We start from the raw sequence: 27,655 nt of genomic DNA, 5'->3' as shown, positions 1-27,655 counted from the left end.
TAGGTTGGCAGGAGCAGGGACCGAGCAATAGGAGCTCACCCCGTTGCGGGGATTTGAACCGCCAACCTTCTGATCAGCAAGTCCTAGGCTCTGTGGTTTAACCCACAGCGCCACCTGCGGCCCAACAGTACCAGCATGCAAAGCTGCCTGCTTTGCGCACTGTTAAATGAAAACCTTCACAGGGGAGATTCATGTGGAACATAGTTTTGTAAATGCATTCAGTGTATTTGGCTCCCCCACTCCATTTTTACACTGTATGTTTTTATATGGGCCTGCCATTTATTTATGTCAGGCATAGGCAAACTTGGCCCTCCAGATGTTTTGGGACTACAACTCCCATCATCCCTGACCACTGGTCCTATTAGCTAGGGATGATGGGAGTTGTAGTCCCAAAACATCTGGAGGGCCAAGTTTGCCTATGCCTGACATAAATAAATGGCAGGCCCATATAAAAACATACAGTGTGTTTCCAAGGGGAAAAACACTTGGGTTAGGAGTGTTTATATGTCTAATTTGAAACATTTTAACTAAGGGGTACAAATGTAAAATATGAAAGAAAAGACAACAGTGCTGTATGAATTAAGAAAATGTCTCTGTAATCTAAACCTATTCTAGATTGCATTATCTATGTTTACCAACATAAAACACAATAAGCCATCACTGTCATGGTGTTGTGCAAAAGCAAATAAAATTCTAAATGGTGGTTACGGAGAAAAGCTGTAATAACATAGTGTTTGTTTTATTTAGGACTGTATTTCGTGTTTGGCAGGCCAACAGTATAGGGAGGCAAAAAGGCAACGCCTCAAAATGCTGCAAAGATGTAGGAAATCAGATATAAGATTAAACTTCTGATAAGAAATACGAAGTTTCCTATATCTTGGTATCATTTTGAGGCTTTGTTTCTGATTTTTGTCACCTTGAGGTCTGATGTTGCCCACTTTCTTCCAGCTTAACAATCCAGAAAACCATAGGTGTTTCAAGCCACAATACTTTTTCCCTCCTAAATTTCAAACATTTGACTTTACGTTTTATTTTCCCATCTACTTGTGTTGGACTTCCAGGGTGAGGTCCAAAGAGCTGTGTACAGAACACTCCATTGCACTGGGACTTTTTGAGGGTGTGGAGGCAAGGGCACACACCTAAAAGTCACTCTTGGAAGTTGAGGGAACTTTTAGAGGACCATTTGATATATTATGGGATGCTGCAGTTGGAAAGGGAAGCTGGCTGAGGAATAGCCTGCAATTAATAAAGAAAGGAAGAATAGCCTGCAGCTATGGATGTGCAGTAGAGTTTTCTATTTGCACACAGGCTGCTTTGGCCAAATTGTTTTATTTATAGGGACAGTTGCTGTGTTAATGATACCTGTGCCCATCACTCACACCTGCATAGCTCTGCGTGACTTGAGACCCCACCACCTCTGAAGGTAGCATGTGTAAACATTAGTTGTAGGAATTTTGTGTATGTTGATAATGATCCTAATGTGAAGAGAAACCAGGTTCCCATGACTGCTATATACATCTGATTTAAATCAGCCAGGGCCACTCCAACAGAAAAACATCTGTGGCCCTAGCAATTTCTGAGATGCAACGTTTATCTTATCCTTTTAAGAGCCAGAACTTGAGCATAGAAGAGATTTGCTATGTTTGGTAAAATTCCACACTTCTGCTAATTCAAACCATTCCTGTGTTCTAGTTTGGTGCTTACAGTTTGTTGTTTGAGTTCTGTATGAAGCCCCCATGGGGGAGACAAAGAAGTTAGGGTCATCTTAAGTTCTGGCATTAAAAATAAAATTACCAAAACACGAAACACTGTTAGCACTTTTGTAGGTTGCATTTAAGAAAATGGACCATTTCTTCATTGTTTGCACGTATACTTGTATACCCTATTTCTCCTCTCTCGACAAAGGATCAATGAGGTTATATGGGAGTATCCCAAACCAGTGATCTGGTCTGTGTGTTTATAGTTCTAATTTATAATTTAATGTATAATTTTGACGTTCTTTGCAAGTTCTTCCTACCTCCTAACAAATGCTGAGATGAGTTTTATTGAAGGACTGTTTGTTGCAAGCAACTAAAGATGTGGCGATGAGAGATTTTCTCATGAACAAACAGTGCAGCAGCAGCAGCCGCAGTACGTGTGACTCTGTAAAGAATGTATGTGCCATTTATTGCAATTCCTATGTCGATGAGAACAACAAATTATGGCTTAGTTAAACTGGAGTCAATGACTGATGAAACGAACACAGTAAATCAATATTTTGGGGGTTTGGACCCAGAGGTTTTACTCTGAACAGAACACGTTTCCATTCATGGTCACAGAGTGAAACACTTGCGACCAGATTGTTACCTTTTTCAAGCCATGCTGTGCCTGTTTTCGCTGCCCAAATTTAGAGGCATGCTGGGGGGGGGGGGTAAAAAGTCAGTTTCCAGGATACTTGGGAAAACTCACGTGCGTTAAATGCACGCAGCCTAAAAGCCCTTTGTAACAGTGCCAGGAATGCTACTGTAAACTCTCTCAGTGTGCCATTTTTCAATTTGGCTGAAAAGCAAGTAGAAGAAAGTCATATGCTGTACAGTGGTACCTCAGGTTAAGTCCTTAATTCGTTCCAGAGGTCCGTTCTTAACCTGAAACTGTTCTTAACCTGAAGCACCACTTTAGCTAATGGGGCCTCCTGCTGCCGCCGCGCCGTCAGAGCACGATTTCTGTTTTATCCTGAAGCAAAGTTCTTAATCCAAGGTACTATTTCTGGTTTAGTGGAGTTTGTAACCTGAAGCGCATGTAACCTGAAGCGTATGTAACCTGAGGTACCTCTGTAGTACTTTGTAACTGGTTGGAAAAGAACAAGGGCTGGAAGTAGTACTTTCTGCAGTTGCTGTCTGCCATTGCTCAGTCTAAAGGAGGTTTACACTGGGCTACTGGCAACGCTTTGAAACTGCGGTTTCAAAATGGGGAGGGCTGTAGCTCAGCGATGAGAATATCTTCTTTGTATGCGCAAGGTCCCCGGTTCAATGCCCGACATCTCTTGCTAAGACTGGGAGAGAAACTGTCCTGAAACTCTGAGAGCCAATGCCAGTCAATGCCGGCAGTGCTGAGGTAGATCTATTGCAATCTATTTCTTCTGATTGAGCTACCTTATGAAGCTGTGTGCTGGGGTCAGATTAGGACTAGGTAATTAAGGGATCGTTTTATTCCTATTTGTATATGGAATATTGGGTGGAGGTCAGGGAGCCCAAAGTACATACAGTCCTGTAGCAACATTGTAAATGGCCCTATCATGCAGACCAGAATCTGAGGAAAGATGATTCACCTGTGTATAATTTTGCCTGGGTCAGCATACTGAAACTTCCTTTAATATACTATTCCACTGGCTTCTCTGTTAATGGTGAATCACTTGGGTACCCATGGTGGTTTTCATTACTTTTTGCGGCCATTTATTACTTGTAATGCGTTGTTTGATTCAGAACTACAAAAAAACTAATTGCATTCCTTCCTTCTGAAATATATGATGTGGCATGTCTCCATCAGTATTCAGTTCAAGCAAGGACATCTCCACCCTTCTGCTTATAGGAAAAGTGACCTTCTATTCATTGTGCTCTCTAGAAAAATGTGCCATGCTCTGAAAGAACAGTGTATTAAGTCTTCTGCATGGTAAAAAAACCTTAGAGCAGTTGCAGTTATTACCCTCTCCAGAATCTAGGGCCCATAGGACTCATGTGAGTATATTTTATTGTAAAATATAGCCTGCAGCCTGCAATCCTGCGGTTTGAGTGAACTATATAGATTTATAATTTCAAGCACAGCTTGAAAAAACTTCTGGGAGTTAGTTTGACAAAAATACATTATAATTGTAATGGTTCTTTCAATTGCTATTGCTTGTGTGTTTTTGTTTTTTTAAAAAAAGACAGTGGATCTCCTTCCTGGTCCACTTCATAACATTGAATGAAATAGGCTCTTGTCTTTTGAAGCTCAAACTGCAGTAAAGTAGCTAAACCTGAAAAAGTGCTGCAATACTCTTTTTTAGTCACAATTCTACACCTTCTACAGTGGTACCTTGCAAGACGAAATTAATTCGTTCTGCGAGTTTTTTCGTCTTGCGATTTTTTTTGTCTTGTGAAGCACAGATTTTGGAAAAGCTTCAAAAATCACCAAAGTCTTCAAAAACCTCAAAAAAGGCTACCACACCGCGTGCTATGAGTTGCTCCTTGAAGTCAAGTCGCAACTGCACCCCCTGAATGCACGGTTTCAAGAAAAAGGAAACAAACTTGCAAGACAAAGGAAACAAACTTGCAAGACGTTTTCGTCTTGCGAAGCAAGCCCATAGGGAAATCCGTCTTGCGAAGCAACTCAAAAAACCAAAAACTCTTTCGTCTTGTGAGTTTTTCGTCTTACGAGGCATTCGTCTTGCGAGGTACCACTGTATATGTAGGGGAAAGCTCTGGATCAGCTGCCATCACTCCTGTTTAAGGCTGCATACACACCATAAATTTACAGCATCCCCAGTGAATCCTGGGAATTGTAGGTTAAGGGCGCTGAGAATTGTAGTGCTGTGAGCTGCAAGCCACAGTTACCAAGATTTGGGGGGGGGGGGCGGGAAGCCATGTGTTTCAACTATATGGTGTGTACACAGTCTAAGTTGCTATTGCTTAGGTAAAGGTAAAGGTAAAGGTACCCCTGCCCGTACGGGCCAGTCTTGACAGACTCTGGGGTTGTGCGCCCATCTCACTTAAGAGGCCAGGGGCCAGCGCTGTCCGGAGACACTTCCGGGTCACGTGGCCAGCGTGACATCGCTGCTCTGGCGAGCCAGAGCCGCACACGGAAACGCCGTTTACCTTCCCGCTGGTAAGTGGTCCCTATTTATCTACTTGCACCCGGAGGTGCTTTCGAACTGCTAGGTTGGCAGGCGCTGGGACCGAGCAGCGGGAGCGCACCCCGCCGCAGGGATTCGAACCGCCGACCTTTCGATCGGCAAGCCCTAGGCGCTGAGGCTTTAACCCACAGCGCCACCTGCGTCCCCTGCTATTGCTTACATGCACGCAAATCACATTTTATGGTTGCAGTTCACATTTGTAGAGATTTTTGTTAGATTTTAGCAAGCAGTTTGTCTTATCTTGAAAATGCTCAACTTTATCATAAATATCAGATGGTGTGGGGTGGAAGCATTGCTCAAAATCATTACTCATAAAAGCATCTTAGATTAGACATGATACACAAAATAGGAAGATATTGTGGTAAGTTGTATCTCTCTCTTTTCTCTGTTGCCTGATGTTGTACAAATCACATGTATTTTCTGGAATGCTCACAGATTTGCATTCTAAGCAGAAGCAAAAATTAACATTGTGGCAAGTGGAATTCAGCCTAACGCAAAGGTGATTTCTGTTTTCCCAATGAAACAAACTCCCCTCTCCTTCCCCATAGGCTGCTCTTGGGCTTCTCAGCCTCCAGAGTGAATATGGGGGATTTACAGAGGGGAGGGAAATCCATGTTGCCCTAGTGGGGAATCAGACTGATTACCTGGACTTGAACACATTTATGCCTTTTTGCTCCACAGCCATGCATTGCATGCAAACATAGGTCAGCAACAGGCTTGGTAGCCCTTGTGTCTGCTGTTGAACTGGTTGCAAAGTAGTGATATCGTATGGACTAGCACCAGTGTTGGGTACTCGGAATCCATATGAATAATTTGAATAATTTTACTATCTCCATTGATCTGAAGATATTCTACAACATCATTTAATCTTTCATAACATATTGGTTGCATGGGAAGCTACAGTGATTCATTTCCTACGTTCTATCTTAGCACACAAGCTGTTGCAATAGGCTTTCCAGCCCTGTTTGAAATACTTACCGGTATATTTAAAGATTTTCTTCAGAAACGTGTCCCAAAGCAAATCTTCCCCACCCCTGCTTTCCTCTTTTAAGAATCTTTAAATATTTTGCATCACAGAAGGAAATAAAAACCTTTGCTCTTTCGTGTTAAAAAGAAAGAAAGAATATGAGCTTGTAATTAAAAGAAAAAGGTTTGTTTTCTTAAAAAGTGTCTCTGAGTCACTTTGGAAACAGATGGCCAGAACTACTTCTAAACAACCTAATTTGAAGATCAAACCTCCAATGTACCTTGAGAGGAGGAGGAGAAGTGTTTTTTTGGGATGGTAGATCATGATTCTTGTGACTGCTTAAAGAAGTGTCAAGATGTTTTAGTGCAGGATTCCCCAAACTTGGGTGTCCAGCTGTTTGTGGACTACAGCTCCCCTCATCCAGTGCCAGTGTGGTGTAGTGGTTAAGAGCGGTAGTCTCATAATCTGGGGAACCGGGTTCACGTCTCCGCTCCTCCACATGCAGCTGCTGGGTGACCTTGGGCCAGTCACACTTCTTTGAAATCTCTCAGCCCCACTCACCTCACAGAGTGTTTGTTGTGGGGGAGGAAGGGAAAAAAGAATGTTAGCCGCTTTGAGACTCCTTATAGGGAGTGAAAGGCGGGATATCAAATCCAAACTCTTCTTCTTCATCATCCCTTGTTAGCAGGACCAGTGGTCAGGGATGATGGGAATTGTTGTCCAAAAAGAGCTGGACACCCAAGTTTGGGGCCCCCTGCTTTAGTGCATGGATAGCCAATGTGGTACCCTCCAGATGCTGCTAAACTACAACTCCCAATCATCTGGAGGGCACCACCTTGCCTACCCTTGTTTTACAGCATTTGTCTGCTGGATAGTGCAAGCCATTAACAAATAAATAAGATTAAGCGTTTCTCAGTGAGAGATTTGACTGGGATTTTCAATAGATATCATTGATTGGCCTTGCAAAATGCTTTCTACAAAAGATACCGCATGTGGTGGTCTTAATGAGGCAGTCATTGCTTCACTGTTTTGTGGGAAGAGGAAAACTCTGGCTGGGTTCCAGAAGGAGATTAAAATGTGGAGCGTGAATTTGTCAGCATGCCTACTTTGGCTGAAGCAAAGTGCGGAAACTCCTTTGCTCTTCAGTCTCATGAAAGTGCGAATATTGAAAGCAGGTGCTTTTGTTTCTTCCGGGGAATAGAATTAAAGTTAATCCATTTGTGACAGGTGCTGTAAAGAACCTTTCCCCCTCAATTGTAAGCATTTAAACAAAGCTTATCCGTGCCAAGTGTAGTGGTAAAGAGGCTGCTAATCACTTCCTAGAAGACATTAAGAGTCTCCAAAACAAACACCGCCTCTCTGTTAACAAGTTGACCGAGTTCGTCATAAGGAGTAGATGAGGCAACCTGTAGAATCCAATCCCCATAGCCTTCCAGAAGAAAGTTTGCAATCGTGCCAGTCTAGTGCATTAAAAAAAACCCCAACTGTTTTGACTTTAAAGCCAGATTTTAAACACACACATATGAACACCACTCCCATTCGGCTCAATCCATGAATGCTTACGTTCTTTGCCTGTCCTCCTGCTGCTTCCCCTTCAGTCTCCCAGCCCCCACAACATTTGCTATGTATGCCCAGGGGTGTTTATTTTCCACCTAATTCATCAGTGCTCAGCCATTCAAATGTGCAGTGCACACGTTTGCAACAACTGCATATTGAATAGAGGTGGTGCCTGAATTTGTGCAGGGACCAGGGGCTATACCATTAAGGTTATGTCTGTAAAGAACTGAAAATGTCTTTCTTCCAAAACGGCGCCCACTTAGGCGAGAGAGCCTGTGGCAAACATAATTCCCCCAGACCAAGCATAGCCAATGCGATGTTCCCCAGATGTTGTGGACTACAACTCACGTCAGCTGCAGGCATCATGGCCAGTGAGTTGGGGTGTTTGCAATAGCTACTTAGGGTCCTTAGGTACTAACACCAACACTCTTTGTCCTTGCAGTTTTGGCATGGTTTGACTTTATATTTGCCCGATCCTTTCTAAAGAATAAAATCTGGACTAAATAGCTTCCACTCAAGACAGCCAAAGCGAGAGTATTCCCACTGGAAGCTCTGTTACCCGGTGAGAGTTTGCCTCTGGTTATTTATTTAATTTATAGAGGCCTGAAGGGGTGTGCTTATTTTCCATTAAGCTAAAGGAGCTGGGGTGGGAAGGGGGGGTGTTACTTATTGCTTTATTTGGGTTTATTTTGAGGATAAGCATAAAAAATGCTTACACAGTTATATAACTCACAACTTAATTACCTCTCCAAATGAATATTGGTACTCTAGCCACCTCATAGCCTTGAAACACACAGCTGGACACCACCTTGATCTTTTCGATCATTTTCAGGCATGCATAGAGTTGTGCAACTTTTGTATTGGAAAAACACTAGTGGCTAATTAACCCTCAGCCGTAAGTAGCTGCAGGCTGCATAGCAGAGCAACTTGCTTTGCATCACGCATGTATGCTGCTACAGCACATGACCTAGGTGCTTTTATTTTTCCTTGCCAAACCTCTCATTCCAAACCCCACCTTAACCGTAAAATGTTCCTTCTGCCCAGTGTCTGCAAAAACAACATCCCAGTCCTATGATGAATGCTTTCTTGTGAATTGCTACTCACTTTTTTTTTAAGGTTGCTAGTGTCTTAGTAAAAAGCAACCTTATTGTTGGCTGCAAGTTCTTTTTCTACTGTGCTGCTGAGTTGTAGTTGCATTAAAAGGGTCTTTCAATGCTTGACTGTAGCTTTTAGTGCACAAATGGTGGAAGAAAAATCCTACACTGAATGTGAAAATGCAAATCTCACACGTACGAATTTGGTGCTAGTTTGGCAGAAACCTGCATCAAATAAGAATCTTTTCTTGAGCTTGTATTATAACATTACACACAGAGAGTCTTGTCTCAGTGAGCCATAGCCAAGAGGGCAAACTATTAAAGCAGGGCAGATTCATTGACCATTTAAACAGTGTATACATAAAGACCACATTGTAGACTAGCTGACTCCTGACAATATAGCTGCCCTGTAAATGTGACAGGCACATTGTCCTAGCCTGCACTGCCTAGTTTAAGCATGTTTCTTTTTAAGAAATGCCAAGCCCAAAGTCTCAACATGTGAGAGTGTTCATGAGACTGCTTAACTCACAGAAGGCTTGCCAGGTAAAAATAGGTGCTGTGAACTGATCCCATGGCAAACTCTTCTTGTTGTTGAACTCTGAAACTCAACTTTACCTTTCATTTAATCTATGCATTCTGTTCCATCATTGAATACAGCAAACATAATAATAACTTGTAATTTTCTTATTTGTACCCCACCCATCTGGCTGGTTTGCCACAACCATTCTGTATTCTGCACCTCTTTCAGATTTTACTATCCCTCTCCTTCTCCAATCTTCCTGCTTTCAGAATTGAGGCCAAAAACAGTTTCCTTGTTCATTGTTAGATTTACTGAAAGTAATTAAGAGGTTTTTTATATCTGGGAATCTCAGTAATAGAATCATAAAGTTGAATGCAATATAGAGTAATAATAGGTTTTATTACTGTGGTTTTAGATTAGCTCCTAGATACCAGCCTTGTTTCAGCTGCAATTATTGGATGGCCTTGAGTGAATTGCCTCAGCTTCAGATTCCTAAATCTGGGCTCTTATAAAAAAATAAATAAATGAACAAACCAGTTTGCAGCCTGGATGTGCATTCTTACACCTTATCTAAGAGCTGCTGTATCATAATACCGATACATATTGCACAGATTTGCACATTTACTTTATTATTTCTTTTAGATGTCTCTCCTACTTTCTTTTTATATATATATAAATAGCTTGTTGACTATATGGCATTTAGTTTAATGGGGTTGGAAGATTCAGTAACCACATGTTTTCTGGTTGTAAATATGCATCAGGGTGTGGCATTGATTTCCTAGGAAACTGCAGTTTGTGATCTTTTTCCTGTAAAAATATTTCTACATGCACGTGACTAGTATTGTGCAAATTTCCCAGAAGTAATGCATGTGATTCAGAGAAAAGGGAATAATAAGTCTCTGGTAAACAGCTTGCTGAGAGTTTGGTCACCCTCTTAGTTCCCTTTGAAATAAAATGCATGTGTGCCTGTGCTTTCTAAACAAGGAGCTGAGACTCTGATCTTTCACATACTTCCCTGTCTCTTAAATAGATACTATTTTGAGTAATGCATGAGGTATGTTAATCACAAATCTGGCTGTATTATTATTTTTTATGGAGCAATAAACCGTTATGTGAAATCAGACGAGATTGAAGAATAAGTGTTATGCAACATAGAGTAATATACTTTGCAGCTTGTGCCAGCCATCGACATTTTCCAGCATAACTGTTAAATATATACAGTGGTACCTCGGGTTAAGTACTTAATTCGTTCCGGAGGTCCATACTTAACCTGAAACTGTTCTTAACCTGAAGCACCACTTTAGCTAATGGGGCCTCCTGCTACTGCCACGCCGCCGGAGCACAATTTCTGTTCTCATCCTGAAGCAAAGTTCTTAACCTGAAGCACTATTTCTGGGTTAGTGGAGTCTGTAACCTGAAGCGTATGTAACCCGAGGTACCACTGTATATATCTGAGACATATTGTCTGGGCTTACCCTGTTTTTGTAGTGGGAGGGGTGGAGGAAGAAAAAGAACCACCCTCATGTAACCTAATGGCTCAGAATCATCTTCCTTCCCCAGTTCTCAGATTTTAAAGGTTTGGCCTCAGTTGTTGCTATCAGAACATAACCACAACTTAATCAAAAATGTATCAGCAACAGTTTTGAAATTGATCAGAAGTAGGCATTCCTGGAATGGGCATGATGTGTATACCCAGCTCAACTGTGTTTCTTTGGTTGCTGGAATCCTAGCAGCATTGAGACCATTGTTATAGCAAGTTATGTGTGCTGGACTTTTGCAAACCATAACAGGTTCTGCTCCAGCTGCAACCACAGGATGGATCCCACCCTGACATTCTCCCTCAACAACTCATACCTGCACGCTAGCTAAGAAGATAAGAAGACTCTTAAGAGCCCTGCAATTCTAGTGTACACACACAGAGTGGCTTGAGCTGCAAAACTCAGTTTGGTGTCCTTTCATGCCCGCACATGATGCATTGCAGGCTGACCCTTGTAACACTTCTAGCGTGCAGAGGGCTTCCTAATCTCTGTCTCATTAATCCTCGCATCTGTGTTATAGGTCATTTTTTCCAGTTTCCAAGCACAGAAACTTGATTGCTCAAGGCTACCCATAGCTGAGGAGAGATATGAGCTCCAATTTCCCAGGTTCTAAGTCCAACTTTCTTTCCAGTGTGGACATCTGCCACGCTGTCATTTTGTCTCAGAGCATCTTTTTGAAATAATTTAAGTCCACCATTTTCTAATTAAGGGTTGCCAACATGGCACCAGTATCTCCTATTCTTCCCATGAAAAATCAGTAAATATCTTTTCTACAGTGTGCGAGAGAAGCTGTTTGCTCTTCCTTCTCAGTACCTATTTGCACTGACTTGGCCTCTCCTACATTGAATATGCCCACATTTCATTGGATGCCAATGTTGTGAACAGAGGAAAGGTGCTAAGAATTTCTTTCTGTGAACAAGCACTGGAGTGGCTAGTGTAGGCACTTTTCACATTGAGATGGAGGACACGGCTGCACCATTTTGTAGTCCTCTCTCTTTCTTTGCTCTTGTAAATGTGGCGGCCATTTTGTGGCTTCCCCCTTGCTCCAAGCAACATCTGTTTTGTGACTGCTACCTATGGCACTTCCTCATAATTCCAAATGTGTTCACTGGTCCAAAAAGGTTGCCATGTTCCAACCGCAGAGGCATTCTTTAACAATCCAAGTGATACAAAATGAGTATTCAAAATAATCCTGGATTAAGGTGTGCTGTGGCTACAGAGATACCATGTAATTCCTCAGAACATGTATGCAATCATTGAAACAACCAGAGCTAATTAACCCATCTGATTTGAAGAGCAGACAAGACACACCTGCCCACTTTATGTACAAAATAATGTGTAGTGTGGTCACTCTGCATGCAAGTCCATTTTCTTGCAGACCTTCAAATCTTACTCCACAGAACATGCACAGGGTATTTCCCATCTTGTATTTAAAAAGCAGCATATTGTGAAATTCTGCTGAAATTTGTGTATTTTTGCACACTAAAGCACTTCACGTTCCTGCAGCTTCTTCTCCATAACAGTCACACCAGTCTGCTTGGAGTTAACTTTGATTCTACTGAATTGTTTGGTCACCACCTCTTGTCTCTCTTCGCTGAAAATATGCCCGATAGCCTATTAATGTCACACAACTCGTGTGAACATCTGTAGCAGCCCCTCTTTACTCAACAGTAGTTGCCTTCCCACCAGCGCTAATTTACATGCACGGTAACAGCAAAGGCTACACAGGCTGCAAAACTTTGTTTTTTCTGATAGCGTTCTGACACAAGAGGCCACGGTGTCCTCTGAAATGACCTCTTCCTATCCTGAAATACTCAAAATGTTGGTATTGGTAGCCCTAATGCCACAATACTCAGCGATGGAAATATATCCACAAACATTCAGTTGCTTGATGTTCAAGGAGTTGCGCTGCACTGTTCCACTAGGTATTTACAGCTGTATAAATGGAAAATGCATTGCCCATTTTGGAGTGTGCATCATTGTACTGTACAAGGGAAAGAAATACTGTTGGCTTTCTGTTTCCTTGACATCTGTGAGATGCATATGAACATAAGAAGAGCTTGCTGGATCATTCCAGTGGCCCATCTAGCTCAGTTTCCTGTTCTCACAGTGGCTATCAGATGCAGTCATGGGTATGAGTCTTGACTGGGCCATGCGCACTTAAGAGATAGGTTTCTGTGACCAGCAAGCATCTTGCTTAGATGTGTAGCACGCGAATGTTGCTCCTGCTTGGCAAATGAGATGTGAACATTTCATGAAGTTTTAAGGTTCACCAATTGTCATTGGTTTTCTTGTCTATTCAGTTATTTGTTCTCTTCTCGGACGTTAGTGTCACCGTGCTAATCACTCCGAGTCTTTATAAAAGACTGCCCTGGAGTTACTTAACTCTTCAGCTTGTCCTAGCAGATGGATTCTAAGTGTTAAATGTGTTTGGCATCTCTCCATCTGTTGACAGTTATTCTGACAGATGAAGAGGTTCAGAGGAAAAGAGAGATGATAATGAAGAGAAAGGAAGAGGAAGCCCTGAAAGAGAGCCTAAAGCCCAAATTGTTGGAGGAGCAACAGCGGACCATCGATATCCTCCTGGAAGCGCACCGCAAGACCTATGATTCCACGTACTCTGATTTCAACCAATTCCGGGTAAGCTTCAGGCCCCACTTTCCTTCTAACTTCATTACGGCTGTGACTAGTAGGACATCTGCTGGTGGAATAAGTAAATTGAAGCAGTAGTTCTGAATCAGCGAAACCTTTGCTCCCTTCTCACTTGGAAGAAAGTAACATGCAGCCTGCAAACTGAAGCCAGTTAGGTAGACCCGTAATCTACCTGCTGTGAGTGAACTACAGTCATACCTCTGGTAAAATGTGCTTCAGGTTGAGCGTTTTCATGTTATGCTCTGCAGCGACCCAGAAGTAACAGAGCGTGTTACTTCCAGGTTTTGCCGCTCACGCATGCACAAACACTCAAAATGACCCGCGCACACACAGTCGCGGGTTGCATTCGCTTCAAGATGCAAACGGGGCTCCGGAACAGATCCCGTTCGCATCCAGAGGTACCACCGTATATGATATTTCCTTACCTTTGCCTTTGGAACTGGCAGGTGGTGCTGTGGTCTAAACCACTGAGCCTTGGGCTTGCCGATCAGAAGGTCAGTGGTTCGAATCCCTGCAACGGGGTGAGCTCCGATTGCTTGGTCCCAGCTCCTTCCCACCTAGCAGTTCGAAAGCACATCAAAGTGCAAGTAGATAAATAGGTACCACTCCAGCGGGAAAGTAAATGGCGTTTCCGTACGCTTCTCTGGTTCGCCAGAAGCAGCTTAGTCATGCTGGCCACATGACCCAGAAGCTGTCTGCGGACAAACGCCGGCTCCCTTGGCCAGTAAAGCGAGATGAGCGCCGCAACCCCAGAGTCAGGGTCCCTTTACCTTTAAGAGAAGCTTTTGAAACGTTGGCATTCATAATTTTTTTTGGCGCCTTGTCAAATGCCATAATTAACATGTGCGCTGAATCAATATGATCTGGTTGCGGGTGAGGTGCTTTCAAATCTCATAGCCTCTGAGCCTGCTGCTTGTTTTTGAAGGCCTAATTGTGAAGCCACTTATTCCATTGGACGGTGTGGATACCAGAATGCCAGGCTTCTGGTGGGCGGGTGTACCATTTAGCCACCTGTTGGCACATCTTCCTAAGCTGCACTCACATCCTGAAACAGCTGTTTTCCTCAGTTCTGAGGAAGAAAGAGTAGGGAGGAGAAAGCACTTGTGGCTGAGGCAGCCACAACTCCTTCCTGTTTGGTAAGAACTAGTGAAACAGCTGGGAACTAGAGCTCAGCTGTGGGGTTTGAGTGACGCATGTAAGAGCTAGGGAGAAGGGCTGGGGCAGAGAGAGAAGTGGGGGAAAGAGAACCAGCTCTGTCTGACTCATGGTTTTGACAACTTGGAGCTGGTAACACTTGTTGTTTTGTACTACTTCCCAATAGACTTCCGCCTCTCCTCTCTCTGCCAGCTGATAATATTCTAAGCAAAACAAATGTCTCCACCATGGGATTATCGCTTCCAAGTACCCTTCAGCTCCTGGCCCCACCCTGAAAATGACACAAATGTGATAATTAAATATCTTACACAATGTGAGTTGGCATTTGCAGATGCCTTTTCAATGTTCACATACATAAGATGCTAAATACATCAAATCATATTTGTTGTGGCTTTCTTTTTTATTTGTTTAAATAATTTTTATTAACAGGCCAATCACATCACATTATCTAAATCACATTAGTTCCAAATTATACAGCCAAATTTTAAATTTTGTTGGGGGTACCCATACATCAAGCTCCGCACGAGTCCAAAACTCCGAACGAGTCCAAACATCACTTATATTACTGCTTTAATTAGACAGTTCTATCCAGTTCAATCCAGATAGTCCTTTATTACTTTCTTTCTCTTCTTGTTGTTATCGTATATTCCTTTCTTTGCGATCTCTGATAATTTTCACAAGCAGATTGAAAACAGGCATCCTCTGTGTGGGTTTTGTACTCTCCAAAGATCATATCGCTCAAGGACAGCCTCTGTTCAACGCTTCCATTAAAAAAAAAATTAATCTTCGGTCTGTCCTTTACTTTTCTCAGGCTTGCCAAATAAATCAAATGAATCAGGAGGCTCTGTCAGGTCAAGCTTGCATTCCAACATTCCTTCTCTTTCGAATGATTCTCCTGATTCTCGTCCCCCTGTCCTTCTTTCTCCGGCAAGCCTGTCTTGGCGAGACGCCGTTTTTTAACTGCGTCATAAAAATTTTCCTCTTTCTCACCGTTCACCAATCCTCTCTCCTGTTATAATCCATCCCACACAGTTCTTGAATTCCTGCTTGTGATTAGTAAAAACGCGACAATCTTATTTCTATCTGGGGTGAAGGGTTATTAATATCACATCGTGCAAAGAAAAAAAAAGTTTTTTCCTCCACCCCCCCCCCTTCATTCCAAACATACAGTCTCCTAGTGGTGATTTATCAGAAGATTTACTTATCCATCCGTCACTCCCGCATATTTGCTGTGGCTTTCTGGCTCATAACATGCTTTCTCTCTCTCTCTCTCTCTCTCTCTCTCTGTGTGTGTGTGTGTGTGTGTGCTTTCTAAGTCTGCCTTTCTACATTACCGTAGAAATTAGCCATGTTGGGGCAAAATCATGGTACAGAAACATTTTTACCTAGGGGGAACCGTTAAGCTCAAGGAAATGGGTTGACAGGGTAAATGAATTAGGCAAAATTTAAAAGAAGTCAAACATAGTGGGTGGGAGTTTCTAAAAGTATTCTGTATCAATCTGGCCCCAATTCCCATTTAGTTCATTGGTGGAAAAGCTCTAAAGATATTTTAGAGATGTAAAACCAGTGCTTATTTTCTGGGGGGATGCAGCGACCCCTAAACATTTTGTGAATCTAAGTTTGGCCTCATTGAGGGGCAGTATTTCAATATGAGTAGGAAAATGAGATTACCCCTAAACATTTATATATATATTTTAGAAAAAAGCACTGTGTAAAACCATTCTTTTTTCCTTAGCAAGGGGCCCTTGTCAGTGCACAAATTTACCAGCAAATAGAACTAATGTGTTGGGGTCAGGTCAGACAGAGATGTTATTTGAAAAGAGCAATTGACAAATAGTTGGAATGGTACCCTTTTTTGTTTCAGCCTCCTGTGAGACTTGATTCAGGCAGAAGAAGCACAAGCAGATCTTCCTCTCTTATGTCACAAGGTTTCTCTTCTTCAGAAGACTCTTCAGACACTTTCAGCTCTTCCCCAGGTAATGTGAAGCTTGCCAAATGACCTCCAGGCCCACAGCAAACAAATCCAGGAATGTTATCTCCAGCTATGGATTTGTTTTCTCATCTGCCAGATTCAGTTTCCCGTTGTCTTGTAGATCAGAGCTCCTTGGGTTGCACAGCCCACCCCCTCTCATCTTGTGGCTCAGTTGCTGAACTTGAATCCTCCTTCACAGAAACCTTTAATACATTTGTTAGAGCTGGCTTTTTAAAGCCTTAACTTTTGATTTAAAAAACAAAAAAAGCCCTACATCTGAAATTAAAATTTTAATCTGTGTGCTTTCCCCTCTGTCTTGCAGAGCCCAGGATGTTATCGAATGTGGAACTCAGTGATGACAGCGATGAAAGTGCAACCATGTCCATGGACTTCTCACACCTCTCTATGCTGCCTCACGTGGCCGACCTTGTTAGCTACAGCATCCAAAAAGTGATTGGATTTGCAAAAATGATTCCAGGGTTCAAGTAAGGATGCTTGCTTTGGTTTTTTTCAGAATGGTTCTATGCGTTTTCCTTCCCTTGAATGTATTTGTGTGTGTGTTTAATACATTCGTTTTAAAAATTGTACCACACCACACAGCTTCCAGAAGGAGACTTCTGGGTTGGTTGCAACAAAAATAAAAAATTGAAAACTAAACAGTGTCAATAAAAACATACAGGAAATCATTTCCCCAGGAGAACGATATTTTTCAACTCAATAAGTTTAGGAACTTAGAATACATTTTCCCAGCTGCCTTCTATCTGGACATAATTTGAGTAAATCCTTCAATATGGCTGTGAGCCAGAACATCAGTGTCATTAATGCTTCTGCTTCTCGCTCTCCTCATCCATTTAGCCTGCAGTAAGGTTGCTTGTTAAGAAATCTCGTTGTAAATTGAGCATTAATGGAGCTGTTACATGATCACTCTGACACATGGCTCAGTTGAATGAGGATTTCCTCAGCTTCTATCTGCCCGCACATTGCAGGATGTGCATCAGTTATGACTTGACATGATTGAACTTAAGCTGTTCCTATCTACTGCACTCCCACTGCACTGCACTCCCACAATGAAGAGCAATGGTCATGTCAAGCTGGGAAATTTAACTGGGCTCATAGTTGGAGTTTATGAGTTGTGCATGGATTACTCCGCACTTGATGGCTCTTAACCCAATATGTGGGCTATTTACATTGAAAAGTGTTGTACAGTACAAGAATTGGGGGATACAATTCACATATGCTACAGTCAATGTGTTATGGGCACAAATGGGTGAACCAACCCATAGTATAAATAAAATTATTATTATAGTGTGTTGCACATGGTTCTTCAGAGAAGACTGGAGGCTGACATTCAGAGGGTTGAGTAAATGAGATCAGTGAAATGATGAAGTGCACAATTGTTCACTGAGGGAGCTCCTTTGAGTATCACACAGCAAACTGTAGCGCTGGAAGGAAGCAAATAATCAGTTCTAACCCCTATATAACGGAGTGTTATGATGCTGGATGCTTTGAGGTTTCAGATATATATTTTCTCTTCCCTAAATGTAGAGATCTAACAGCGGAGGACCAGATTGCTCTACTGAAATCCAGCGTCATTGAAGTAATCATGCTCCGTTCAAATCAGTCATTTTCACTGGACGATATGTCCTGGACCTGTGGCAGCAATGACTTCAAATACAAAATCAGCGATGTCACTCAAGGTACAGTAGTTTCAGGTGTGAATGTTATAAGATTTCAGTCAAGCACAAGGCTGCTCTGGAGCAGCCACCGAAATGAGCTTGTCTCATCTTGATTTGCTTACAATTAATATTAGGTATCATTATCCCTTGAAGATACAACTCAAGGCCTACAGAAGGCCAAAGTAATGCAAAAGTTAGGATAAGTACAATCCGTGAGGTAGTGGTCCAATGATTTGCTTAATTTATTGATTAAAATATTTATATATTGCTTTTTGGGTTGTGCAAAATGGTTTGCAAAATATAATTTTGGAAATAATGGATGTTAGGTGATGAATCCAAGAACGAGGGAGAGTTGTGTATCTTACTTAGTCTATTGATATTTTGGAATCAATTCATGCGATTGCCTTTTCAGGTTTTTCCCCAACTGTGAAGACACCATTGAGTCATTACAGTTAGACAACTGGGTAGAGAGGTGGGCCATTTCATTGCTTCATAATGGACTCACTTCCAGCTTTTAGCATACCACTACAAACACTAGCAAAAAACAGTGTTGTGTGATGTGTTCAATAAAAAGCTAGCTGGGTGCCTGTTTCAGCATTCAGACAACCACTTTGCCATCTCTGTTCTCCACCCGCAGAAAGTCAAAAGTAACTTCTCCAACATGGAGAAGGTGGGAAGTTCAAAAAGCAATCATATAAATTGGTCCTTATAAGTAAAGGGTGAATCGTCAGTTTGGGTATTCTGTTCACATCAACAACTGAAGTGCCGGCAGCCCATCATATCCATCATATTTATAATTCTCAAACCCCTAGTTATTTGAAGATGTCGTGGCACTTGCAAAATGGAGCCAAAGTTACAGAATTGGAGGTGTCAGAATGTATCATTGCTAGCCAACCCTGAAATAGCCGGGAGATAATTTAGTGAAATCATGCCTAAGTGACTTGCAGGCTGACTATGCTTCATTTTGATGGAGGGAGTGTACAAACACCAGCTCTCGCATCAGAAGGGAAAGCTCTTGACCCTTCATAGTTTCTGAACGTGTGAGTAAAAATGGTAACAAGGCATCTGAAAATATATATTCTTTGTACAGCCTTGGCACTCATTTTGTACCCGAACAGATGTGGAAGTTTTCAGGACTAGAGCATTTCCTGTTCTGAAAGGAGGATAGTATTATCATGCCAACTGAGCACGAGCGAGCTCGTCTCTTTTGTGAGGTCTCCAGGCAGGATTGGCTGACCAGTCCACGTGTGAATTTATCTTTAATTTTGCTTCTTGCTCTGTTTCACATTAGCTGATAAATCTATCAAGAACCTAGAGCCTGCCTCTCAAAAGGGTTTTTATGTTTCTGTTTCAGCTGGGCATAGCCTGGACTTGCTTGAGCCCCTTGTTAAATTTCAGATCAACCTGAAAAAGCTGAACCTGCATGAAGAAGAACATGTTCTCCTCATGGCCATCTGCATCCTTTCTCCTGGTAAGAGAAACTTTTGCCTTTTCCGACTGTGTTTTAATTGTAGATTAAAACCAGCACCAACCACGGGTGGCATCTACAAGCCAGCCACTTCTGGGATATAATTTCTATATAGGAAATAACATGCACAGTGGTGTATGCTGTCCTGTGTGAAAAGAATGCAAGCATCTACTTTGCCACAATTACATTTTGAGTGATGGGTATACATAGAAGGAAAAATATAAGCCATAAGATTGCATTTGTTCTGGGGTTTTTTACTATCCCTTCCACAGAGCAGAACAAATGTTTCCTTAAAGGGGCCCCTGACCATTAGGTCCAGTCGCAGACTCTGGGGTTGCAGCGCTCATCTCGCTTTATTGGCCGAGGGAGCCAGCGTACAGCTTCCGGGTCATGTGGCCAGCATGAATAAGCCGCTTCTGGCGAACCAGAGCAGCGCACAGAAATGCCATTTACCTTCCCGCCGGAGTGGTACCTATTTACAGTGGTGCCTCGCAAGATGAAATTAATCCGTTCCGTGAGGCTCTTCATATAGTGGTTTTTTCGTCTTGTGAAGCAAGCCCATTGACAGCTTAGCGGATTAGCGCTATTAGTGGTTTAGCGGCTTTTAGCGATCAGCTGTTAAGCGGCTTATCAGTGGATCAGCTGATAAGCGGCTTAGTGGCTTAGGAAAAGGGGGGGGAGGGGAAAAACCCGCAGGAACTCGCAAGACATTTTCGTCTTGCGAAGCAAGCCCATAGGGAAATTCGTTTTGTGAAGCGCCTCCAAAACGGAAAACCCTTTCGTCTAGCGGGTTTTCCGTCTTGCGAGGCGTTCGTCTTGCGGGGCACCACTGTATAAACTTCCACTTTGCGTGCTTTCAAACTGCTATCCTTACCCTTTGGCAAATACTGAGAAGCTGTAGCCTCCTTCACTGATCATGCTGGAGTCTTTGCTACTCTTTTATTATGATTATTCAGGATCCTAATCATTTGTTGACACTTAGGGAGGGGAGAGGAATTCTCTTCATTTTGCATTCATAGGCAAATCTACCCAATTTGCACTTTCCCATACAACACACAAACTGAAACATAGCCATCCTTCAAAATCCGTGTGACTCCACAAATTTTGCAATAAAATTATCCAGCCAAGTAACATGTGCAGGAATGCAAATAAATACAAATACCTTTATTGGCATTACGAGTTAAAACATTTCAAAACACCAGAATAAATTTAAAAGGGACAGGGGTGAGGCTGTTGAGGATCACAAGGTACTCAATTGTTCTGCTTCACCCTGTCTATTCCCTAGAGGGATAATTCATTAAGCACCTTTTCGGGTAAGATGGAGGTTAAAAAGGAAGCCACTGGGGCAGTAACATCCTTGTCCCTATCCACTAGGAGGAACCTCATTTGGCTTTCTCTTCTAGCTGTGGGTCGCAAGAATGCATATACTAGGGTAAAGTGTGCACGTGTCAGTGAAAATAACATATAAAAATGCATTATACTAGGGAAACTTGTTTTGCAGAAATGTTTACATTACGTAAAAATTGCAAAAGAAGTATATTAGGAGAAATTTGTAGCAAATTTCTGATGAATTTCCACAATGACTTCTTGTAAAAACAAAAATGCAAACTGATGTGGAAATGTGGAGAACTGAATTTAACTACTTCTGATTTTCTACTAGTTTGTTTCCTTAGCACATAAAGCTGAGGAAATGGAGTCTGCTGAAGTAGGGCCTCATTTTGAGCGGCTGCTTTTTCCTGAACATCCAAGGGGGAATCAGCCATTTGCCTGACAGCACAGGGAGGTGCTTCAACATCATCAGCACCTAGCCTCCCGCTCTCCCTTATTTTTAAAAATGTTGCTAGAATGTTGGGATTGCAACGAATGAGCAGCAGAACCCCTGGAGTTTTCCTTGCCAGAAGCACAAGGCAAGAAAAAGTCCAGCAAGTGGTGCAAGGGGTTTCTTTTGCTGCCTACACAACAGGGGTGGGGAGCCTCCAGAGGCCAAATTCAGTTATCGAGGCCTCTCTGTCTGCCCTGTCCCTGCTCCGCATCTTCTCTGAGTATTTTTGCCTGGGCTGGAATGTTTCCTTGAACCAGGGATGGTGCCACTTGCTTGCTTGGATGGAGAGAGTCACTTCTGACTTTTGCATGGCTGGAATGTAAACTGCTGTACAAAAGTAAGAGTCCCATCCATTGCTCCACCCACTTTTTTGCTGTTTGCCAATGTCATGGGTTCCTCAGAAGAAAAATGGCAGCTGGGAAAGGTTCCCCACCTGCTATAAAAGCTGCAAAAGGAAGGAGATGGGTGCTTTCTTCAATAACTTAAGAACAAGCAGCAGGGGCAGTAAGAAAGTAACATGAGCCTCAGCTCTGATAATTGCATAAAACACAACCTAAGCTATATTCAGTGATCTGAACTGTTGCTCTTAAAGGCCTGATGCTCATTTTTTCCCCATGCAAAAGAGACCTGGACTGATATCTTCCACTGCTTTATTTTAGCAGAAATGAAACATGGTATTTCACAATCCTCAGATCTTAATACTCCATTTCACACCTCTGCTTTTGGCACATGGCATGAAACGTCTTAGAGGATGTGTGAGTGTAACTGCAAATTCAGCAATGTTTTGTAGATTTTTAAGAGCCGAGTTGGTAGCTCTGAGAGTAGTTGTGGGGATGCCCATAATAGGAAACTAGCATCAGACAGCATGGGCCGATTGTTGGGAACTAGTATTCAGAAGACAAAAGAGGGGGAAAAACAAACTTAACCACAAGTAGAGGGAACAGAAGACTCTTGTTGTTTTTGTCTTTTTGCCTACCCTGGTCACTGGAGGTGTGTTTATGTTTTCTGTTCCTAGACCGCCCTGGCGTTCAGGACACTGCTCTGGTGGAGTCCATCCAAGATCATCTTTCAGCTATCCTGCAGACATACATTCTCTGCCGACACCCTCCTCCAGGCAACCGCTTGCTCTATCCCAAGATGATCCAGAAACTTGCAGACCTCCGGAGCCTGAACGAGGAGCATTCCAAGCAATATCGCTGCCTCTCCTTTCTTCCGGAGCACAGCATGCAGCTCACTCCTCTGGTCCTCGAAGTCTTTGGCAATGAGATCTCCTGACTCCGTGACTGGGAACGAAACGTGTTGAAGTAAAGGGAGAAGTCAGCCCAGCTTCCCGCTGGTGGCAAACTGAGAGCTTTGGCCCAAGTTGAAGTTTTGTATACTCTGTCGGCAAGAGTTTTGATTTTTTTTCCTTTCCACACTACCAGAGGGACTGCATTGTTTGTATATCTTCAGCCTCATATTTTGCATTGCTGCTGAGCAGCAATTCGCAAGCTGGCCCCTTCTCTCCTGCCTATCAAAACTAAAGAGCTTTCTCACTTCTTGCTTTGCCATGATGAAACCGCTTGTTGCTTTCTTCAATGTTGAGCTTTTCAAGCCGGCAACTGAAACGTCTGTGCTATGTCTTAAATGGAAGGTGAATGGTTGAATAACAACTGGTGGAATTTAAGATTTGTGATGGATTGGACATGGGATACTCTTTCTTTTAACACGCTGAGAGCTTTTGGTTCAGAATGACTGTAACATGCAGGGAAGAGTAACTGTTATTCTTGGTGCAAAATGTCAACTCCCCTCACCTCTCATAATTTTCTGCCAAACCTCAGAGCTCTTCAGTACTAGAAAAAGTATTTATTAACCTAAGAATAAACAGGAAAAACACAGGCTGTGTACACATTACCAGCTTAAAATGCAGCTAGGTTGCTCTTTTCCTTAATTTGGATCAAAGGTGATTTGGGGGAAAATGCATCAAAATGCAGGGGAGATGGAAGAGAGATACGGATTGAGATAATATCGTATGTACACCTCTTCTGAAACCAGTGGTGGGAGTGCATTGGCTGCAGAGTAAAATGGGGGAGGGGGTGTACACAGCCAAGTTTACAGGAATAAATAACCTGTGTCATTTTTCTGACTTTTTTTTAGTGTGTATAAATGTGCCTGGCACATTGTTGTCTCTAAATAAATTTGTAATGGGAGGAAAATTATATTTGGCCTGTGACCTGGTGTAGACACTCTGGGAGTTGACTTCCTAATAGCCAAGCCCCTGCCTGGAGCACAGCCTTGTTTCCCAAGAAATAAGCCTGCTAACAACTCATGTCCTGTTTGCAGCGTTAGTTCTTACACTGTTTCAAGCATGGCCAGCTGCCAAGAGGAGTACAGAACTGGCTTCTCATCTAGCCAGCAGGCTTGAGTTTGTTCAGGATCACATTGGGTTACTTTGGAGTGGCAAGGGGAAAGCCCCGTTTATCAAGATAAGCCACATGCAAAGTAGCACCTAAAATATTCCAGCCATCATATTGAGAAGTACTCTGCAGAGGTGATTTTCAGATGTCTCCATGCTGGAGCCATAAGCAGCCCTTAGTAACACTCAGGGAGGCTGAAAGTGACATTTTGTGAGTTTGACAACTTCTGGACTACTGTATATGACCTCTGGAAAAACAAAGCACATGTGAACTGTGTGCTGAAAAGGGAAGTAATTCATTACCAATATTAAAATAATTTCTTTGCAGAGAACGTGCTTGGGATATTTAGTTGTAGCTTCACTGGTCCCACAGAATCCAAAGTAAGATTGGAGGATACATAGCTAATAATTGCACAAAACAGAAATGTAAAATTAACTGTCAACAACAGAGAGAGAGCAAAGATGAATATAGATGTTCTCTCCTAGACGCTTGATAGTGGCCTATTCATCAAATACGTACAAGCGTACTACTCTCTTCAAACACATAGTGTACATTCACCAATGTGTTATTGTATTTGTGTGGGTTTTTTTATTCCTGCAATAGCTGCAATTTGCACACTGTATACACAGCTACAGATTGTCACTTAAAATGTCTGGTGAGATGACGAGAAATCAGTTCCGTAAATAAAGGAAGGTCACACTGAACCCCTTAGTTTAACAAATCCTTTGGGGTTGTGCTGGTAGGGTTTTGCATATGGGAATAAAGGAAGGGAGCTTCCTTTTTTTTTGGATTGAAATCTCCCTCTTGCTCACTAGGTGTCAGTAGGGTAATAGGGTAGGGTAGAAAGTAATTATGGTGCAAAGTGCCTTGAGTCTGCTCCAGAGCAATGAATCGGTTCCTCCCAAAGTTACGGCTAGATTCTTTTACTCTAAAATTAGTCTTAATTACTAGGATTTGGTAGGATTCATCAAAGTCTTTAACTTCCTTCTATGCTCGTTGGAGAGTTGGCACAAAGGCAGCCCACCCACATGGAGTAAGTCTGTGGTGTCCGTCCCCCCCCCCCTCACCTCCCAGCAGTACAACTATTTCCCTTTTCACAGACCTCTACAGCCTGGCAGTGGGGGCGAAAAGAAAGTACCCGTTTGCTTCATGTATCTTTAGATAGATAGGCTTGTAATCCAAGCCTTCCAAACTCATTTTCAAAGCCCACTTGAGTTGCAGGGGCAAATATCAGCCGCTTTATTCAGTTCCTTCAGAAAGGCTTGTCAAACGTTTTAAACAAAACAGATATTTTAGGGTTTTTTGGATACCGTAGTGGCATTTGCAACCTGACTTTGCATGTAAGCATACAGCCACTTACATGGTTAGCAGTGTTTCGGCCTCATGCTGTTGCCATGAGTGCCATAAGGTTTGAAAGGGAGATGTGCATCTGCGCACACACGGTGGGCATGCGCCAGGGAGTTGTGGCAATTCCCTGGCATGCGCTGCTGTGCTGAAAGATGCCCAGCTGCTTATCCAGGAGAACATTATTGAGTGGATGCACTTTGCAAAGCCTGCCCGGCCCCCCAAAATGTGAGAAGCAGCTGTGCTAAGTTAGAGGGCACGCTGCCGATTCTGAGAGAGGTTTCTGTGTGTAGCTTTGCTTGTTAGGCTTATTTGCAAGGGGGAAATTAGCAGTTCCTTGCCATTCTTTCTTTGGTTAAGGGATGGAGGGAGAGTGGGACTTGCCTGAAACAAAAAGGCATATAACATTTGTAGGAATCACAGTTTCCATCCTGTCTCAGGAAATAACCCTCAAGCCTAAAGGGATGGAGGTAACAATATGCTTGTTCTGTCAATGTGGAGAAGAGTGGAACCTAACATCCTTCTCCAGCCCATGTGTTATTTTAAACTGCTTGTAGATGAGCTAGCCCTGGGTTATTTTTTAAAGTCAAGACAGCTCTTAGTTCTATTGTGAATCTTTCGCACAGATCTATTGCTGTTTTTCCTCTTATTCTTTTTTTTAAAAGAAGGTTTTCGGAGGGTTGTCTTTTGGTTGTCTGCCCTAAGCCATGAGGATAGAAGACTGTTTGCAATCATTGGAAAACAAACCAGGCCACTGTCTTTTCCCAGTAGCTTGGGAGAGTGGTTTAGATACCTATGCCTATGCTGAACAATTTGCACCAGGTTTTGTGGTATAATTGAATGTGTAAATAGCTATTTAATATGGGTTGAAGATGGTCTATTGTAAAATGTAAATTGGATTTTAGACATTTTAAGGACAATGATATTTGAATCATAGCTGCTCTTTTTTCAGAGATGCTGGGGTTTATTTTTGCCAAGTCTGCATGTGAAAGCCAAACCTGTACAATAAGAGAGGAGTAGCTTCTTTCCAAATGTGAAACACAAATCATCTCTTGTTGCCTTGTGTAATTTAAATCATGCAATGCACTTTATAAAAAATCAGTAGAATTATTTAAAGAGACAAATCTATATTTTAATTATAGTGGTGGTAAATATGATGAAGACCTAGAGGCGAATGCTATCTTTTTATTCCTCTGTACATCTTTGGGCTTTTTTTCTAATGGATAAATAGATCTAATATTTAAAAAACCAAAACCTATTCCAGAGCTTTATTGACAGGACAAAGAATGATTGAATACTGTTTTCGTAGTTGTAAGTGTAGAATGCTGTTACCTTATTAATAAAAACGTACTGCTTTGTGAGAAAAAAATCATTTTACTTGAGTGATTTACTTACATATTACAGATAGGTAGCCGTGTTGGTCTGCCATAGTCAAAACAAAAAAATTTTTCCTTCCAGTAGCACCTTAAAGACCAACTAAAAAAAAAATTTTTCCTTCCAGTAGCACCTTAAAGACCAACTAAGTTAGTTCTTGGTATGAGCTTTCGTGTGCATGCACACTTCTTCAGATACCAGTTACAGATAGGTAGCCGTGTTGGTCTGCCATAGTCAAAACAAAAAAATTTTTCCTTCCAGTAGCACCTTAAAGACCAACTAAGTTAGTTCTTGGTATGAGCTTTCGTGTGCATCTGAAGAAGTGTGCATGCACACGAAAGCTCATACCAAGAACTAACTTAGTTGGTCTTTAAGGTGCTACTGGAAGGAAAAAATTTTTTGTTTTTACTTACATATTATACATGTCTGCTCAGAATTAAATCCCATTGAGTTTAGTGGAGCTTACTCTCCCAGACAAGTAGAATAGGATTGCTACTTCATTCTCTCTGGGATGAAGTTGAGCTGCACATAGCCAGGTTTTTAAAAGCAGATTTCCTGGCTGCACCAATTCCCCGTTATATACCCCACACTTCAAAGAAGAAAATCCAAATGTACACAGAGCTTTGCTCCACTCTTGCACCGGTCGTGGTGGTGTCTCCATGGGAGTCTGTAGTTCTTATCTACTATATAGTGGTACCTCGGGTTAAGTACTTAATTCATTCCGGAGGTCCGTACTTAACCTGAAACTGTTCTTAACCTGAAGCACCACTTTAGCTAATGAGGCCTCCTGCTGCCGCCGCGTCGCTGGAGCCGATTTCTGTTCTTATCCTGAAGCAAAGTTCTTAACCTGAAGCACTATTTCTGGGTTAGCGGAGTGTGTAACCTGAAGCGTATGTAACCCGAGGTACCACTGTATAGCGACAATTCATTTAGGAACCTGCCTTAGTTCAGTAACTAACAGACGCAGAAAAGGAGCACTTCAAGGATATTTTCAAAGATGCAACATGCCTGAAGATGAAAGCAAAGAAGAGTTTCTGTCCCCAAAGAAGGTGTTTCAACATGCTTTGGGGAGTTTCTTTTAAACACTGAATTCTAATGGGGGGGGCTGGGGGCTGATAATCCTGCATTGCAAGGAGTTGGACTAGATGACCCTGGGGAAGGCTTTCAACTGCACAATCACACACACACACTTTAGCACAAGGTTATTCAAAATCACTGCTGTCTGCCATCCTCATTTGTACCAAACATTAGAA

General features: G+C 42.3%; 1 protein-coding gene across 3 annotated transcripts in view; it reads left to right on the top strand.

The window, feature by feature from the left end:
• Positions 1 to 26,397, top strand: part of VDR (vitamin D receptor) — an 84,800-nt gene extending 58,403 nt beyond the window's left edge. For all 3 annotated transcript variants that reach the window (XM_079966799.1, XM_079966800.1, XM_079966801.1), the window contains 6 exons: positions 12,999 to 13,183; positions 16,215 to 16,326; positions 16,645 to 16,807; positions 17,868 to 18,019; positions 19,353 to 19,469; positions 22,304 to 26,397. In XM_079966799.1, the coding sequence (XP_079822925.1) occupies positions 12,999 to 13,183; positions 16,215 to 16,326; positions 16,645 to 16,807; positions 17,868 to 18,019; positions 19,353 to 19,469; positions 22,304 to 22,563 (989 nt within the window). In that variant the 3' untranslated portion in view covers positions 22,564 to 26,397. The remainder of the gene's footprint in view (positions 1 to 12,998; positions 13,184 to 16,214; positions 16,327 to 16,644; positions 16,808 to 17,867; positions 18,020 to 19,352; positions 19,470 to 22,303) is intronic.
• Positions 26,398 to 27,655: the final 1,258 nt, after the last annotated feature.

This window comes from Podarcis cretensis (genome assembly GCF_951804945.1).
Source record: "Podarcis cretensis genome assembly, chromosome: 2".
NCBI lineage: Eukaryota > Metazoa > Chordata > Lepidosauria > Squamata > Lacertidae > Podarcis > Podarcis cretensis.
The sequence above is the reverse complement of the archived record's forward strand: the minus strand, read 5'-3'. Positions and strand labels throughout refer to the sequence as shown.